Source organism: Lissotriton helveticus, chromosome 3_1 (assembly GCF_964261635.1).
Source record: "Lissotriton helveticus chromosome 3_1, aLisHel1.1, whole genome shotgun sequence".
NCBI classification, from domain to species: domain Eukaryota; kingdom Metazoa; phylum Chordata; class Amphibia; order Caudata; family Salamandridae; genus Lissotriton; species Lissotriton helveticus.
The window spans coordinates 1,955,853,898-1,955,869,755 of NC_136061.1; the positions used below are offsets into that span (position 1 = coordinate 1,955,853,898).

General features: G+C 43.2%; 1 protein-coding gene across 2 annotated transcripts in view; it reads left to right on the forward strand.

Moving 5' to 3' along the window:
- Positions 1–15,858, forward strand: part of MAP2K5 (mitogen-activated protein kinase kinase 5) — a 1,262,070-nt gene that overhangs the window by 582,271 nt on the left and 663,941 nt on the right. For both annotated transcript variants that reach the window (XM_078683055.1, XM_078683056.1), the window contains one exon: positions 8,788–8,856. In XM_078683055.1, coding sequence (XP_078539181.1) covers positions 8,788–8,856 — 69 coding nt within the window. The remainder of the gene's footprint in view (positions 1–8,787; positions 8,857–15,858) is intronic.

The following is a 15,858-nucleotide window of genomic DNA, read 5'->3' on the forward strand; positions in this document are numbered from 1 at the left end:
AAATAAAATATAGACTCCAGGACTTCGAAGGTCTATGGGGCTCTAGCATTTTTTTCTTTTTCGTTTGCCAGCTTGTGCGTGGCAGGACGGGGCATGGGCGGGTGGAGGAATAGTACTTGTGCACTCTCTAAGTGCTCATGTGTGTTTGGCCGGCCGTCTCAGGTCGACCAAAACACAAATATGCAGTTAGATTTCTACAGCCCAGCTGCATTTAGAAGCAGGGCTGGAGAAACCCCCACAGCCTCCCTGGTCTGAGCAGGGCATTTTTTCGGTCTGCTCAGAGCAATCTCTGCTGTGCAGCACAGGGATTGGCTGGGAGTCTGTCCCAGGGCCTTCTGGGACCCAGGAAGAGGCCAGCAGGAGCAACGCGACCCGGGAGGCAGCCGGCAGCACCAGGTACGTTTTTAAAATTATTATTAACCGGTACAGTGTCCCCCTTCCCCCACGCTCGCTCTCCGCCCTCCCTTCGTCTCGCTCTCCCACCACCTTTTGTTAGTGACGGCCACCACTGCCTGAGAGGCACAAGTCCAGGGGCCAAACAGAGCGGATTCAGATGTTCTCTCTTCTGATGCTGAGAAAAGGATTACTAGTAAGTATAGGCGCTGGAAGTATGGATGCGGTGAGTGCTTCAGCACACCTGAAAACACCTACTGGAGTTCAGAAGGTGAACAAGCAATAAAGATGTCTAGAGCAGAATATGTTCAGAAAGTGATTACCCAAGAGTGCACATTTTGCCTCCAGGAGAGACTGAGGTTAATTAAAAAAAACATGCCCTGTAGACCCAAAGTTTCCATCTTGCTCATAACATAACAACTAGGGTGTGAGTGGCTCCAATGGTGAGACTTCGGGTCTATTCTCACTAAAAGATGTGCCTCTGGGCTGCGGAATTTGCTGAGACTTTTAAATACATATTTCACAACCAGCATATTTAAAGTGGTAAAGCAAGGATTAAATGTCTAGTCTCATAGTGACATGGCTAAAATGTTCCCATTGTTCCATGTCTAGCGGTGGAGGTTGAGTGTTTGTGTCTGCCGACCTCAATGGATTGCAACCCTTTTTGAGGTACTTTTGTTTGTTAAATTTATTTTATTGAGTTCTCAAGAAAAGGAAAAAAACTAAAAAAAGACAATTGTATTCACAAATTATAAACCATATTACAAGATATAAATGGGCAAATAATATAGAAATGCAATGTATGAAAAACATTAGAAAGAGAAGGAAAGAAAAGAGGAGAAGAGAGAGAAAAAGAAAGATAAAGGGGAAAAGAAAAGAGAAAATAAGAGAGAAGATGTTCTGAACATTATATGATATAAGAAGGAAAAAGAGAGTTAAGACATACGTGCATGTGAAGAAACATATGTTGTAAAAGGTAGCCAGAAGAGATCAGATTTCATTCTTTGTGATAGAGTGAAAGAAGAAACATTAGCAATTCTATGTTCATCACAAATAAAGTTCCACCAAGTTAATGAAGACATTTTGGAGTAATCTTTCCAAGATGACAATAACTTTGAATGCTAATGCAATGAAGAGGTCAAATAGTAAGGAGATGGAGGAGGAGTCATTAACATCAGGTGAGGAAGAACCTAGTAAAACATTTTGTAATGATAAAGTAAAATCACAGTTAAACATTTTCATGCAAATATCCCAAACAGATTTCCAAAATATCAACACATTTGAACACTCATAAAGTTGATGACATAAGGTGCCAGTAGCATTAGAACAAGACCAGCATAATGGAGACAAGCAGAGGGAAAACTTGGAAATACATATAGGTGTAATAACAGCTCCATTGTAAATAAAATACAAGATTGAGTTAAATGAGCAGCAGCAGAAATTTTAAATAACTTAGACCATAATGTGTCCCAGTCCGAAATAGAAAGAGAAACGGATAAGTCTTGTTTCCCACGCAACTTCAATGGGGGATTTAGGTCTTTCAGTAACGTGTAAAGACAATAGTTTGTAAACAATAGCGGCTTTACGTCTTTGAATCTGAAATAAACTGTATAATGGAGTAGGTGGAGTGAGAGAGGGTGTATCATCAGTAAGGTCAAAAGAGGACAACTGTGATTGCAATGCAGTTGAAATTAACAGTATATTCATTAAAGCATGAGTTAGGTAAGTGAAATCGTGACTGCAACTCAAGAAATGGAATAACAGAGTTTTGGTGAATTAATTGGTGCACAAAGATAATTCCCTTCTCCTTCCAGTATTTGTAATTAAACGATTTACCTTTATATTTAAGAAATGTATTGTACCAAATCGAAGAGGATAAAAAACATTGAAAGGGAGTTAGACCAGTGGTGAATGTATTGTATAGTAAATGTTGGGAATATTTTAAAATAGGGTTATTAGACGTAAAAGTGCAACGTTCTGAAAAGAGAAATCCTCCAATAATGGGTGCTCAAGAAAAAATCCATCTAGGAATAGGAATATCAGCAAAATCATAGGCTAGAGCAAAGGATTGTTTAATTAAAAAGGCCGAATTATATGCTTTAAAATTTGGAAAACTTACACCACCTTCAGATTTCGGGCGAGTAAGTTTCATAAGAGCAATTTGTGAATGTTTCTTATTCCATAAAAATGTTGTACAAATGGAGTTAATTTGAGAAAAATATGATATTGGAATCCGAATAGGTAACATAGATATTGTATATAGGACATGAGGTACAATCATCATTTTGATGGTGTCTAACCTACCCCACTAGGAGAGATGTAGGGGAGACCAGGCAAGGAGGAGTGATTGAATTTTAGTAATGAATACATTGAACGTATACCTTGTTGTGTTAGACAAAGAAGCAGAAAACCAAATACCAAGGTATTTAATTTTAGTGGGACACCATGCAAAATTAGTGTCACTAAACATATATTGGTAACACAAAGAGTTCAGAGGTAAAACTTCTGTCTTACAGAGGTTTAATTTATATCCAGAAATACTGGAATATAATCGAACCTCATCCATAAATGGAGGGAGGGAAGAAAGGGGATTGGACATATAAATTAATATATCATCAGCATATGCCGATATTTTGGTTTCTATGGAATTATATGCGAAGCCAGAAATATGAGTATTAACGCGAATGCGTTCAAGGAAGGGTTCAAGACATAAAACAAATAACGGGGGAGAAAGGGGAAAGCCCTGGCGTGTACCTCTAGATAAGGAAAAAAGCTTGGAAAAGTGATTATTTACAAAAATACTGGCTCGTGGGCAGGAGTATAATAGTTTAACATATGAAATAAATGTAGGTCAGAAAACAAACCATTGGAGAGTTTTGAACATAAATTGCCAATTAATACGATCAAAGGCCTTTTCGGCATCCAATGACAGCACTGCAAGAGGGTATTTGAATTTTTTCCCATAGGAGATGATATTTGCAAACATTTGAGCTTTATCTGATGCTAACTTGCCCTTCACAAATCCAACTTGGTCAGTCTTTATCAATAATGGAATAATATGCTCAAGACGGGATGCAAGAATTTTAGCAAATATTTTGCAATCATAGTTGATAATTGATATAGGGCGGTAATTTTTACAAAGGGAATGATCCTTGTCAGGTTTATGAATGAGAATGATTAAAGCATCCATAAAAGAGCCGGAGGCTTTAGCATCCTCAATAAAGGAATTAAAAAGTTGTAGAAGTTTAGGAACAAAAATGGAGGCAAAAGTAGAATAACATTCGACAGAGAGACCATCAGGCCCTGGTGCTTTGGATTTTTTTCAAGGATTTAATGGCATTGGTAATCTCTTGGGTAGTAATTGTACCCTCCAATGAGTGGAATTCAACAGGTAAGGAAGGGGGGGGGATAGGAGGCCCATAAAGAAAGTATCCAGTTTTTGATTAGAGGGATTCGTGTCATCAGAATAAAGTGATTGATAGTATTCATGAAAAACCTTAGCAATATCATCATCCGATGTCACTAAACTTTTAGTGGTTTCATTTAAGATGGGTCCAATGTTTTCACGTTTAGATTTAATTTTCAAATAATTGGCCAACAGCTTACCTGCTTTATTGTGGCCTCCATGGTATTTAGATTTAATTTTAAGAAGAATATTACAGGCTTCAACTGCCGCAAGTTTATTAAGTTCGGATTTGGCTTTAATCAACTCATGAAGAGTCGAGGATGATTTGGACGTAAAATACTTATGTTCCAATAATTTAAGGTGCTGTCATTGATCTGCATACTTTTTCTGATTAGTTTTCTTTTTTCTTGAGACATAAGAAATAGTAAAAGCACGAAAAGAGACCTTAAAGGCATCCCAATTATTGGAAATGGAAGTGTCCAATGGTTTATTTATTTATTTATTTTATTTATTTATTTTTAACACTTATAAAGCGCGAACGAAGGCCCTTGGGCATCTCGGCGCTGAGTTCTGCAGTGTTCAACCAACGGGGGAGCTGGAGGTTCATTGATTAAAAAGCCAGGTCTTAAGCTGCTTACGGAAAGACAAAAGGGAGGTACTTGTTTTAATAGAATGTGGCAGGGTATTCCAAAGTTTTGGTGCAGCTACAAAGAATCTTCTATCTCCCCATGAAACCAATTTGGTACGTGGTACCACCAGATCATGTGAGCTAGCTGATCGTAGCGTTCTGGAAGGATGGTAGGGGATGAGATTTTTAGTGAAAAATGCAGGTCCAACATTATGTAAAGCCTTGTATACTAGGCATAGAGACTTGAATTTTATTCTCGTACGTACTGGTAACCAGTGAAGCTGTTTTATAATGGGTGACACAGATTGGTATTTGGGAATGTGTCCTAGAAGCTTGGCAGCGGCATTTTGGATAGCCTGCATTTTCTGTAACACTCTCTCTTGGGCACATAAAAACAGAGCATTGCAATAGTCTAAAGTAGACAAAACCAGGGAGCTCACCAATGTTTTGCCAGCAGTCTCGGGTAAAAAAGGTAAAAATTTTTTAATAAGCCGTAATTTATGGAAGGCTGAGGAAGCAATCTGATTTGCGTGTGGTAGAAAGGTCAGGTGATCGTCAAACATGACTCCCAGGTTCCTTACCTTACAGATTGGAGCTGGGGGGTGGCCAATGGATGACGGCCACCAGCTGGATGACCACGCCGGGGATAAGTTGCCGAAAATGACAACTTCCGATTTGTCGGAATTCAATTTCAAGCAATTTGAAGCCATCCAACTCCCAATTGCCGTCATGCCTTGATTAAAATTGCTAGCGATTTTAGGCCCATCATTCTTGACGGCGAGAACCAACTGGGTGTCATCAGCGTAAGATGTTAGGCTCATCCCATGTGCCCGGATGACTTGGGCAAGGTCCGACACATAAATGTTAAATAGTGTCGGACTCAGGGATGAGCCTTGAGGGACACCACATGGTAATGACAAGGGGGATGATTTGAAGGATCCAACAGTCACGACCTGGGACCTATTTGCAAGAAAAGAGGCGAGCAGTCTCTTGGCATTACATCGAACGCCCAAGTCCTCGACACGGTCGATCAAGGTGACATGGTCGACCGTGTCGAAGGCCGCTGAAAGGTCCAATAGAATCAAAACTGCCGTTCCTCCCCCATCCCGGATAGCTCTGATATCATCCGCCGCTTGAACTTGAAAAACTCATTAATAAAAGTAGTGGCTTCCTTAACAAAAAGAGTATGAGATAATAAAAAGTTATTAAGTTTCCAACGGCTTTCTGAGGTACTTTTGTCATAGATTTTTTATCTCACATAACAGAGCCTATTTCTAAGTACTCCTAATGACTAGTGGCTTAATTTAGAGCCCAGTATGCAATGGAACCCTCAAAGTAACAACTCACTGTGCACACCATATACATGTTTCACTTCCCCCTATGTACACCTTCAAGTCCGCCCCCCAACCCCGCTGCCACCCACCCTGCTCGCATCAGTGCAGCCCTTGGTGACACCACAGACCATACTTTTTGGCCCCTGGAAAATTTTGTACGTGCCCCTTCTCTACATCCTACTTTTCGTTAACTGTTTATATTTAAACATAGTAGTTTGATAATTATTGTAATTGGAAATTAAATTTGATTACAGGTTTAAAATCTATTTTGTTGCATCCACCACAATTTTATTAAAACAAGTTTGTTCATGTATCCCTTTATTTCCAAAGATCATTTTGCAGAGGTCAGATCAGTTGTCTTTTTTACTGCACTCTTTGCTCATTAACACTTGACAGAACCTGTCAGGTAGGCAGCACCTCTCCTCTCAAACCAGCGCCTGCTTACCCAATGGCCATATCCATCCACATGTTCTATATTTATGTGTTGTCTCCAGCGCAACCCCCGCTACCTGCAATGTGCTGCCTTCTGCTGCATTCTAGTCATTATATCAAGGTGTTTTCACCAGTGGCTCACACAGCTACTAAACCCGCCCTTCATACCACTAAACCGGACCATGTACAGCCAAAGAATTGACCCACTCTGACCTGTCAGGCTGGCCCGTCTGGCTCTGTCAGTCCAACCCAGTTGTTATATACAAAATGGAATTCAGTCCTAATGCGTTCATGAGTAATGTATAAAAACCCGAGTAAAAAAGGCACTTTTTTCCTTCTAAGAAGCATCTTGAGGAGAGTAAGTTCTCAGTTTCGCACTGCATACAGTACGTCCTGTAATCTGCTAAAAAGATTACTAGATAAATCATTTATGAGGCATACCATTTACACGAATATGCTACTCTGTGTAATCTAAAAACAGCATACTTTAGTGTTGGTTTAATGATCAAAACCCCCACTGTATCATCATTTATCAGGGCATATTTCAGTAATGTAAGAAAGCAACTTTAGTATTCGGAAAGGTCATTTTTTGTGAGATTAAAATACACGTCTCTGTGAATCCCCTACTCTTTAGTTGATTGCCATTATGGTCAGTTACACCGTTGGACTATTCCAGGTGTATTTACAGGATTGACCTTTACATTTATTAAGACCCCTTGCGAAGCCGTGCAGATGAACTGGGGAGACCAGCACATTAGACTGCAAAGTATCATTTTTCTGCAGTATTATATAGCGTGGCCTCAACCCAAAGGTATTGAAGCGCTTTACATGAGCACCAGTTACAGTACATAAGGTCATATTCTTTTTTTAGGCATGGCGAAATTAAGGATTTTCCTAGAATCACAGGTTTTTGAGCCAATGCCAAGACTAAAACCAGGTATCCCAGTTCCAAAGTTGGCAGCTCGGTAATGCCGAATCCTCTCCCCTTCACAGTGACAATTCAATATATCACCCATTTGAAATTGGTTTACACTTTACTGACCTCACAAGGGTGAATGGCAGATTTAAACAGCAATCGCTCAAAACTCAATGAACTGTCGTCAGTGTTGCATTATCACGTAATAAAATATTTTTTTTTTACTTCATTTGAAGTTATGAGTCATATCTTCTATATTGCCCTTGTTTGAGGAAACATATTTCACTATTTTAAAACAGGTGTAGTTTACACTTTTAATTTGGGAATTTTTCTGACTGAAAGAAGAATAACGCCCACCCCCATAGACCACGCCAGAAACCACGGTATAATCCTAGACTACAAACTCACAATGAATAAACAGGTGAACGCAGTGACCACTTCCTGCTTCCTTATTCTCAGAATGCTCCTCGAAATGTTCAAATGGCTCCCCAGGTACGCGAGATGCACTGTCACGCATGCCCGCATAACCAGAAGACTCGACTATGGTAAACGCGCTCAACGTCGGCATCTCCAGACAGCTCACTCAAAGCTCCTGACCATCCGAAACACTACCTCCAGACTCATTGTAGACGTTCCCAGAAGTGCTCACATCACTCCCTACCTCACTGAACTACTCTGTCTACCCATCCAGAAACTATGCCAATTCAATCTGCTCATCCACGCCTACGAAAACCTTAACTACACCAGACCTGCATACCTCACCGACCGACTTCAACTCTACCTTCCAACCAGACAGCTTCGCTCAGCCTCTCTCGCCCTTGCACGTGTCCCTTGCATTCGCAGATGCTACATCTCCGCCATGACCTTGAAAAAACTCCCCCAACACATCAGGAACGCTCCTTCACTACTAATCTTCCGTAAGAAACTGAAGACGTGGCTGTTAAACTAGGAGCTACGCTCGACCTACATTACTGCTTCAGCGGCTGTATACCTTCACAGGTGATAAGTTGCGCCATACAAATCAACCTAACATAACACCCTGAGCGCTTTTATACACTGCAGAAAATGATGTATTGTGTTACGTCTGTATCCCATATTCCCCTCACCCTGTCTTCCATATACTAAAAGGGGGCTGTCACCACTCATACTCTGCATTTCCCCCACCCTCTCCTATTAGATTTTCTTTAACATTTGAAGTTTTTCAGTGACTTTGTAAATTTGTTGGTTGAAAGATTACGAAGGAAGGCTGCGCAGAAGCAGAACTAGCATGGTATGAAGCCTTAAAGCTCACCACAAAGAAGTGCACTCTGTCCTCTTCTAGGTGCAACCTCTATCACAACACCCATATTTATATAAAATTATGGAAAGCAATCTTGTATTAATGATAATGTATGAGCTTGCTACTATCCAGGCAATATGTATGCTTGTAGAGTGATTTTATTCCAATGATAAAGCTACTTAGAATACAATGGCAATCTATCCTCTGAATCTGAAGAGTCTCTCAAAAAGGTTTGAGGCTCTGTTTTCCACTGTAAATGCACTGCTCTTAGATTACAGCACCCAAGTGACTTTCACTTAGCTGGTCTTTCTCTTATTTTAATGTTTTCTTATTTTGATTTGACTGATGGTGGGCTGTGAGATATGACCTCTGCTAAACCAGTGTGTCCTGTGTTTTCAGGTTATTCCATTAGATATCACCGTTGAACTCCAGCGACAGATTATGTCTGAGCTAGAAATCCTGTACAAGGTGAGTGTCACACTGCTGTCTTCCCTGAATAGCACATGGCTCTGATGTTCCTGCGTCAGTTTGATTTCATTGTTTATTTAGTGAAGTTTGCCCCTTGAACAATGAAAAGACAACTGCACAGTTAGAGTTAGTTACAGTGAATATATATCTAAAGCGGCTAATGTCTACCCTCACTAGGTAGGTTTTATGTATTTCTTTTAGCGGCAATGAGGATGACTTGTCTTTGGAAGGCTTTCTGTGCTATACCTGTCACTTCTTGTGACACTGTCTCTGTAGACTGCTGTGCTTAGGGGACGCCCATTGGCCGGAAGTGTCCTAGCTTAAGTTTGATAGTGATTGAGCACTTTCAAAAAGCTTTGTAATCTTCATTTGGACTTGAAAACACCAGGCACACACATAACACATGGTGATGGTTGAAGAAAGACAGTTTTGACGTTTTTTGATCCATGCTTATAATTGTGAACACCCTCACTGGTGATCTAGAAAGGACTGAAAACAGATAGCTGTTGGAATTTTATTTTTTAGAAGTTCGAATGGTCATATTTCTCGACCTTTGTGGAGCCGGATTGCTCTGTTGAGCTGCACACAATTTTGGTGGAGACAGGTGTGGTGTGTGTGTGTGTTCTTGGGGCCTTTACCTATTTATTTATATTTATTTTAGGATGTTTTAATACATGCTGACAATCATCTTCTGATAACTGTAATACTTTTGTACTCATATCGATGCACAGCAAACATATATTCAAGGCAGTGGGTTGCTACAGTGCAGCTAAATGATGTGGTCAGTCAACCTGCATTCTACGTTTGTGACACAGAAAGGGGTAGATGCTGGAAGAGTTCAGATTTAAGAAGTTTTTTTAATCAGTGGTAGTCTGAATTGGGGCTCGAGGTAATTATACAGTTTGCAGTCCGATACTCCCAAGGATCGCCCCCACGTTTTAGTGGCTTGAATGGGTGTGGTGGGATGAGGTGTTGCGCTAGCAGACCCATTCATAGAAGGAATGTAAAGTTCACTTGTAGGTATTGTTACCATAGGCCTTATTTATAATGCAGAGTTGATTGAAATCGAACCTGACATCCACAAGAGCTCATGGACTCCTTAGCTGACTAGCATAGCAGAATACAATTTTTGCTAGATAAGGCACATCTTGGAACCTTGATTTGGGAGGATTCAGAGATTTTTAACCAAGGCCTTTGTGAGGCCAGTGTTGAACATGTTGCAGTATTCTGATCTTCCCATGATCAGATATGGGATGGGCAGTTTGAAGAATTGCAAGTTAAATCTTTTCACAACAAACAGTATTGATTTAATGAGGAAATAAAAGGTCTGAATCTATGATGAATCCAGAATTTGGGTATTTTGGAGTTGTGAATTGGTCAGGCTCCAGGTTAGATAGCCTAAAAGAAGGGCGAAATGCGTTGTGAAGTCGTCACAGGATTAGGAGTTTGGAATTTTCTACATCAAGGGACAAGCTTTCTCTCATCCAGTGTTGTATGTGATCAAACTCGTTGGTGATGTTGGCTTGGCTCCAAAAGACTTTGTAAAATGGTACTAATCACTGTGAAAGAATTGGTACTCATCTCTGCGAAATAACTGGATTGCCAGGCAAGAACTAATATAAATGTGGGATACTAGTAGCACCTCCAGATGCAGTGTGGGGGTTTCATCAGTTTGTGTGCCTCTTCTTTCACTATTTCAGAGACCATCTGGCTGACAAGCACTTCTTCAGGTGAAGGTTTTAGCAAACATAAATTATCCAAAATAAGACTAATACCACTGGTTCCTCAATCTTTCTGCCCCACTGAATACACTTTTAGTCGTGAGCAAGAATCGGCTATGAAAAATTTCCAATGAACATTATTACAATTATTTTGTGGGATGTCCTTACGTGCCCTGACAGGCGTATTTCAATAATAATATTTTTGTAGCATGTGTGGCTGTAGATTGACATGCTCTGCTTATTTCTGACATCTGATCTTGGGCTTGAATGTTGCAAATTGTTTTTGCTTGAAGAACTCAAGAGTGAAGAACCTTTTGTGACCCCTCCCATAGTCGAAAATGCATGAGGACACAGGCTCCCCCTCAGATTTTCTTCCGCCATCTGGTTCAGTCGTTTCGAGTACAAGCTCAACAACGATGTGTTCATGCTGACTTTTCAGGGATAGTTTTTTGACACTTCGAGACCTATGATTCAAATGTCAGTTGTCAGACTTTCTCTACACAACAACTGTCACGGTAACTCTCAATTGATGGTCTTCGATGCCCCACAGCCTAAACTCCTGCACAAAGTACCAGTTGACGACTTTTGGGAAAATACAGGCTGTATCATTGAAGAATGCCTAGCGGAGGATATGGACAGACCACCCTGCCTTTTCTGTCCTAAGTTCAACACCTAATACCCATTGTCGTACCTGCACTGTGTTTGCTGTCATTTACATGATGACCCCACCTGTATTTTCCGGACCACCTTCCAATGCAAGAAGGAACTTAGGTATCACAGAGAGAGAACCCGATGTAGCACCCGTTGTCTAAGACCCCAAACATTATCAGAGCATGAGACCCTTTTGAGGCTGAAGAAGAAAAAGATGCACCCTCAGATCTTCTGGTGGTGCACGGCATGCCCAGCCAAAGACTGTGTCCTGGAACACCTCTGAAGATCAGCGCGGCAAAGCCGAAGCACTCTCTCCCAAACTTGGCTGTCACACCAGGTCACGCTGAGGTCTGCAGCTCTGGAACTCAAAGGCCATATAACAACACCTTAACCCCAATAGCATGCCCAGGTTGAGGCAGAGCACCGTTCACGCAGGATTTGGGCGTCATGTCCCGAGTCAAGCAACAAAAGGCAACAACCTTCTGGTCTGGCTCCAACACTTACTGCTGGTTAACCTTTTGAGAATAGGACTCAATGCATTACTTGCCACCACCCAGAAGTGTCGAGCCACACTGGCAGGCAGCTCTGCCTCCAGTCTGAGAGTTCAAGCATCCTCCTTCGAAGATGGGATCCATGTTGGTATCTGCTACAAAATCAATGTCGAAACCATAGTCGATGCCAAGGTCAGACACAAGAGAGGCTCCAGTCCTCTTCCCTCTGCCCGAGGTTCCTGACGTCAAATAAAGAACTCTCTTTATCTGCCCAGACACTGGATCCTCACTAAGGCCCCACCAGGTGAGCCTGCACATGTGCTGTCACACATACCCAAGAAGCACATAAGAAGCACATGCTCCCATTTCAGGAGAATCTGGCTTTTGAAGCACCCAAAGAAAAGAAGGGACAGTGGCAAAAGGCCACCAATCGAACTTTCCACTCCCCACCACTCTCCTCCAGTTCCAGCACCCCACAACATTTTGGCCCCCATCTCTTGGCTTTCCTGACAGGTCAGTTCACAGTTTCCTTACCCAGGGAACCGGTATGAGCGACTGGACCCCTATGAGGATCCCCTGGTGCCCAGGTAGGTGGACAGCCCTTAGGAGATCTACACGGACGACGATACAAGACCAAGAAATTGAGTCCTGCTCTGCTAAACCATCTCCAGTCGACAGCCCTATTGCCTACCATGCAGCCTTCCCGAGGACTGCCCAACTTCACAAAGTGGACTTCCACTCCACATCCTTCAAAATGACCGTGACTTCCTCTTAAATGACTCTTTCCAAACCTGAAAGAACTGTGCAGCACCTGCCCATGCTAAAAGCATGTTGAAGACCGCCCCAGACAACTTCAAGGAGCCAGTAAATACTAATGTTGTCATACCCAGGGGTCAGGGTGGACATGGTCTCACCCGGTGACCAACTCTTCTTTTGCAGCCAGGTTCCCCAGTCTCCTTTGTAATTCATACAGCGCAGAAAAGCACTTGAGCATACACAGCAATTGACACCCACTCTGCCAGACAAGGGAAAGCAAGCGCATTGATGCAGCTAGCAAGCGTGTGACGTTGGGGGCTGCCACTCATGGTACATTGCCAATTCTATGTGCTGTCTACTACAATATAGATACAAATGGGATGAAATGGAGTAACTGGTAAAGCACCTCCCAGAAACCCATAGGAAAGTGGGACTAGAGCTTGTGACCATGGGAAAACGTATCTCTAATGCCAATGTCCGCTGTTCTCTCGATTCAGCAGATATCACTTTCTCGAGGGATCAACACAAGTATTCTGTAGTACCATGCACGGCAACTCATCTTGTAGGTTCAGGCCAGACGTTCAGCAGCACCTTCTCAACCTTCCTTTTGACTGAGAGCTTCTCTTCAGTCATCAGATGCTAGAGAACATAAGAAAGACACCAAGACAGCCATGTAAATGGGTGTTCTCCTTGACATTATCCTGAAATCTGTATTTTTGGAGGCAGCAGTTAAGAGTTGAAGAAATGACAACTCCAACCAGTCAGACACAAAGTTACAATTGCTAACATCAGTCCTTTCAAGACTCCCGACAGGAAGAGCAACACCACATGCAGTTAGGAGCAACAACTTGGACAACGGTAGAGGCGGCTTCAGCAGGGGCGCCTCTACCTCCAAGCAGTGACGTGCTTTTGGTCCCCCGATCACACATCATCCGTTAGATGGAGACTACTAGAGTTCCTTTTCTGTTGGGAAGAGATCTCCTGTGAGTGGCTGCATGCAGCGATAGGGCATAGCTACTGCTTTGCGTTCCAAAATACCCCCAACATCCCACCCCACCACCAATTCTTCAGCTGAGACCACCTCTGGCTTATGGAAGAAGTACAGGTGGTGCTTCCACATCAACGAGCATACTCCATCTACTTTCTAATCCTTAAAAAGGATGATTCATTAGACCTCAGGCAACTTAATCACTACATCCTGTTAGAGCATTTCGACATGAGCACTGTTTAGGGCGTCATCAATCAATCGTCTTGGCAGCGATGTAGGAGAAAGAGCAGCCTCCGCTTGGGCTGGGACGGATGTGGGGGGGTGCTCACGGGCAAGTCAGGAGGATCACAGGTGTCTTGAGGGTATATAGAAGTTCAGTCGATGGTTGATGTAGGACTGTCCTTGATTATGTAGAGCTTTGTAGACTTGCATTAGGATCTTGAACTGGCATCTCTTCTGGATGAGGAGCCAGTGGAGGTTTTTGAGGTGGGGGATGATGTGCATCCATTTAGGGAGGTCCAGAATGAGTCTGGCTGCTGCATTATGTATGGTCTGGAGTCTTCTGAGGAGATGCATGGTAATGCCGACATAGAGGGCATTTCCGTAGTTTAGGTGGCTGGTGACAAGGGCTTGGGAGACAGTCTTTCTGGTGTTGACTGGGACCATCTGATGCTTCTGCTGAGCATGCAAAGGGTGTGGAAGCAGGAGGAGGCGACTGCGTTGACTTGTCATTTCAACTTTCTGTTCGTTGTCGAGGATGATGCCTAGGTTGTGTGTCTAGTCCGTTGGTGTGAGTGTTGTTCCGAGTTCTGCTGGCCACCAGCTGTGGTCCCAGACGGAGGTGTCCTTTCTGAAGATCAGTACTTCGGTCTTGTCGGAGTTGAGTTTAAAGCAGTTGTCTTTCCTCCAGTTGGTCATAATGTAGCAGAAGTTGGTTATGGCGTTTGAGGGGTCTTTGGTGAGTGAGAGGATAAGTTGAGTGTGGTCTGCATATGAAAATATGTTGAGGCTGTGGGATCGTATGCTGTCTACGAGGGGAGTCATATAGGTGTGGAACAAGGTGGGGCCGAGGGATGGTCCTTTGGGTACGCCGCATATGATGTCCTTGTGTTTGGATGTGAAGGGAGGCAGCCGGATGCTCTGAGTGCATGCTGTAAGGAAGGATGCGATCCTCTTGAGGGCGTTTTGCTGTATGCCGATGTTGTGGAGTCTGTTGATGAGGGTGTAGTGGGAGATGGTGTTGAATGCAGCAGAGATGTCGAGGAGGATCAGGGCCACAGTCTTGCCATGTTTGAGGAGGTTTCTGATGTAGTTTGTAGCAGCGATCAGCACTGTGTCAGTGCTGTGGTTGGTTGGAACACAGACTTGGAGACGCCCAGTAGGTGGTTTTGTTCCAGGTATTCATTGAGCGGGTGGGTGATGGTCTTCCTGAGTATTTTGGCCGGGTAAGGGAGCAGAGAGATCGGTCGATAATGTTTTAGTTCACTGGGGTCGGCATAGGGGTTCTTTAAGAGGGGTCATACGTCTGCGTGTTTCTACCTGTCCAGGAAGACTGCTGTGGAGATGGAGGTGTTAATGATGCTGGTGATTCCCGCGCTGATGGTGTTGGCTCCGAGGTTGAAGATATGGTGGGGTCAGGGGTTGGTGGGTGCCCCCAAGTGGATGGTCGTGGTGGTCTGAGTGTTGATCGGAGACCAGGTTGTGATCACTTGGCTGGTGTGTGCTGGTGGGTTGAGGCTGTTGGGATTGAGAGCAGTAGGATGGGGGTTGAAGATGTTGTAGATGGTGGCAATCTTGCTGTGGAAATAGTCTGAGAGGGTGTTGCAGAGTTCTTGGGAGGGGTGGATGGTGTTCTCTGTGGCAGCCGGGTTTGTGAATTCCTTGACTATTTTGAAGAAAACGTTTGTGTGGGTGGCCTCTGTATCGCTGCAGGCTGTGATGGCCGCTCTCCTGACTTCCTTGATACCCCTTTTTAGTTGGGGTGGGCTGCCTTGTGAGCAGCTCGTTCGGAGGGGTTCCTTGTGTCATCCTGCTTATCCAACAGGGCGGTTATGTGACGGCACTGTACCTAAAGGACATCTATCTCCCTAGTCACATTCACCCAACACACCATCAGTGCCTTTGTTTTGTGGTAAGTGGACAACACCTGATCAAAGTTCTGCCCTTCAGAGTCACTGCATCCCCAGGGGGTTTACATAGTGCGTAGTGGTGGTGGCTATGCATCTGCACAGAAAAGCCATCCACGTATTTCCTCACTTTGACTGCTGACTGATAAAGAGCATCAGCGGTGCCTAATACACTTTCTTTAGTCCAGGGTTCATCAATAGTGCCCAAAAGTATCATCTTCAAGCCCCCCAAATAGAGCCCTTCCTTGCTCCATCACAAACACCGTTGT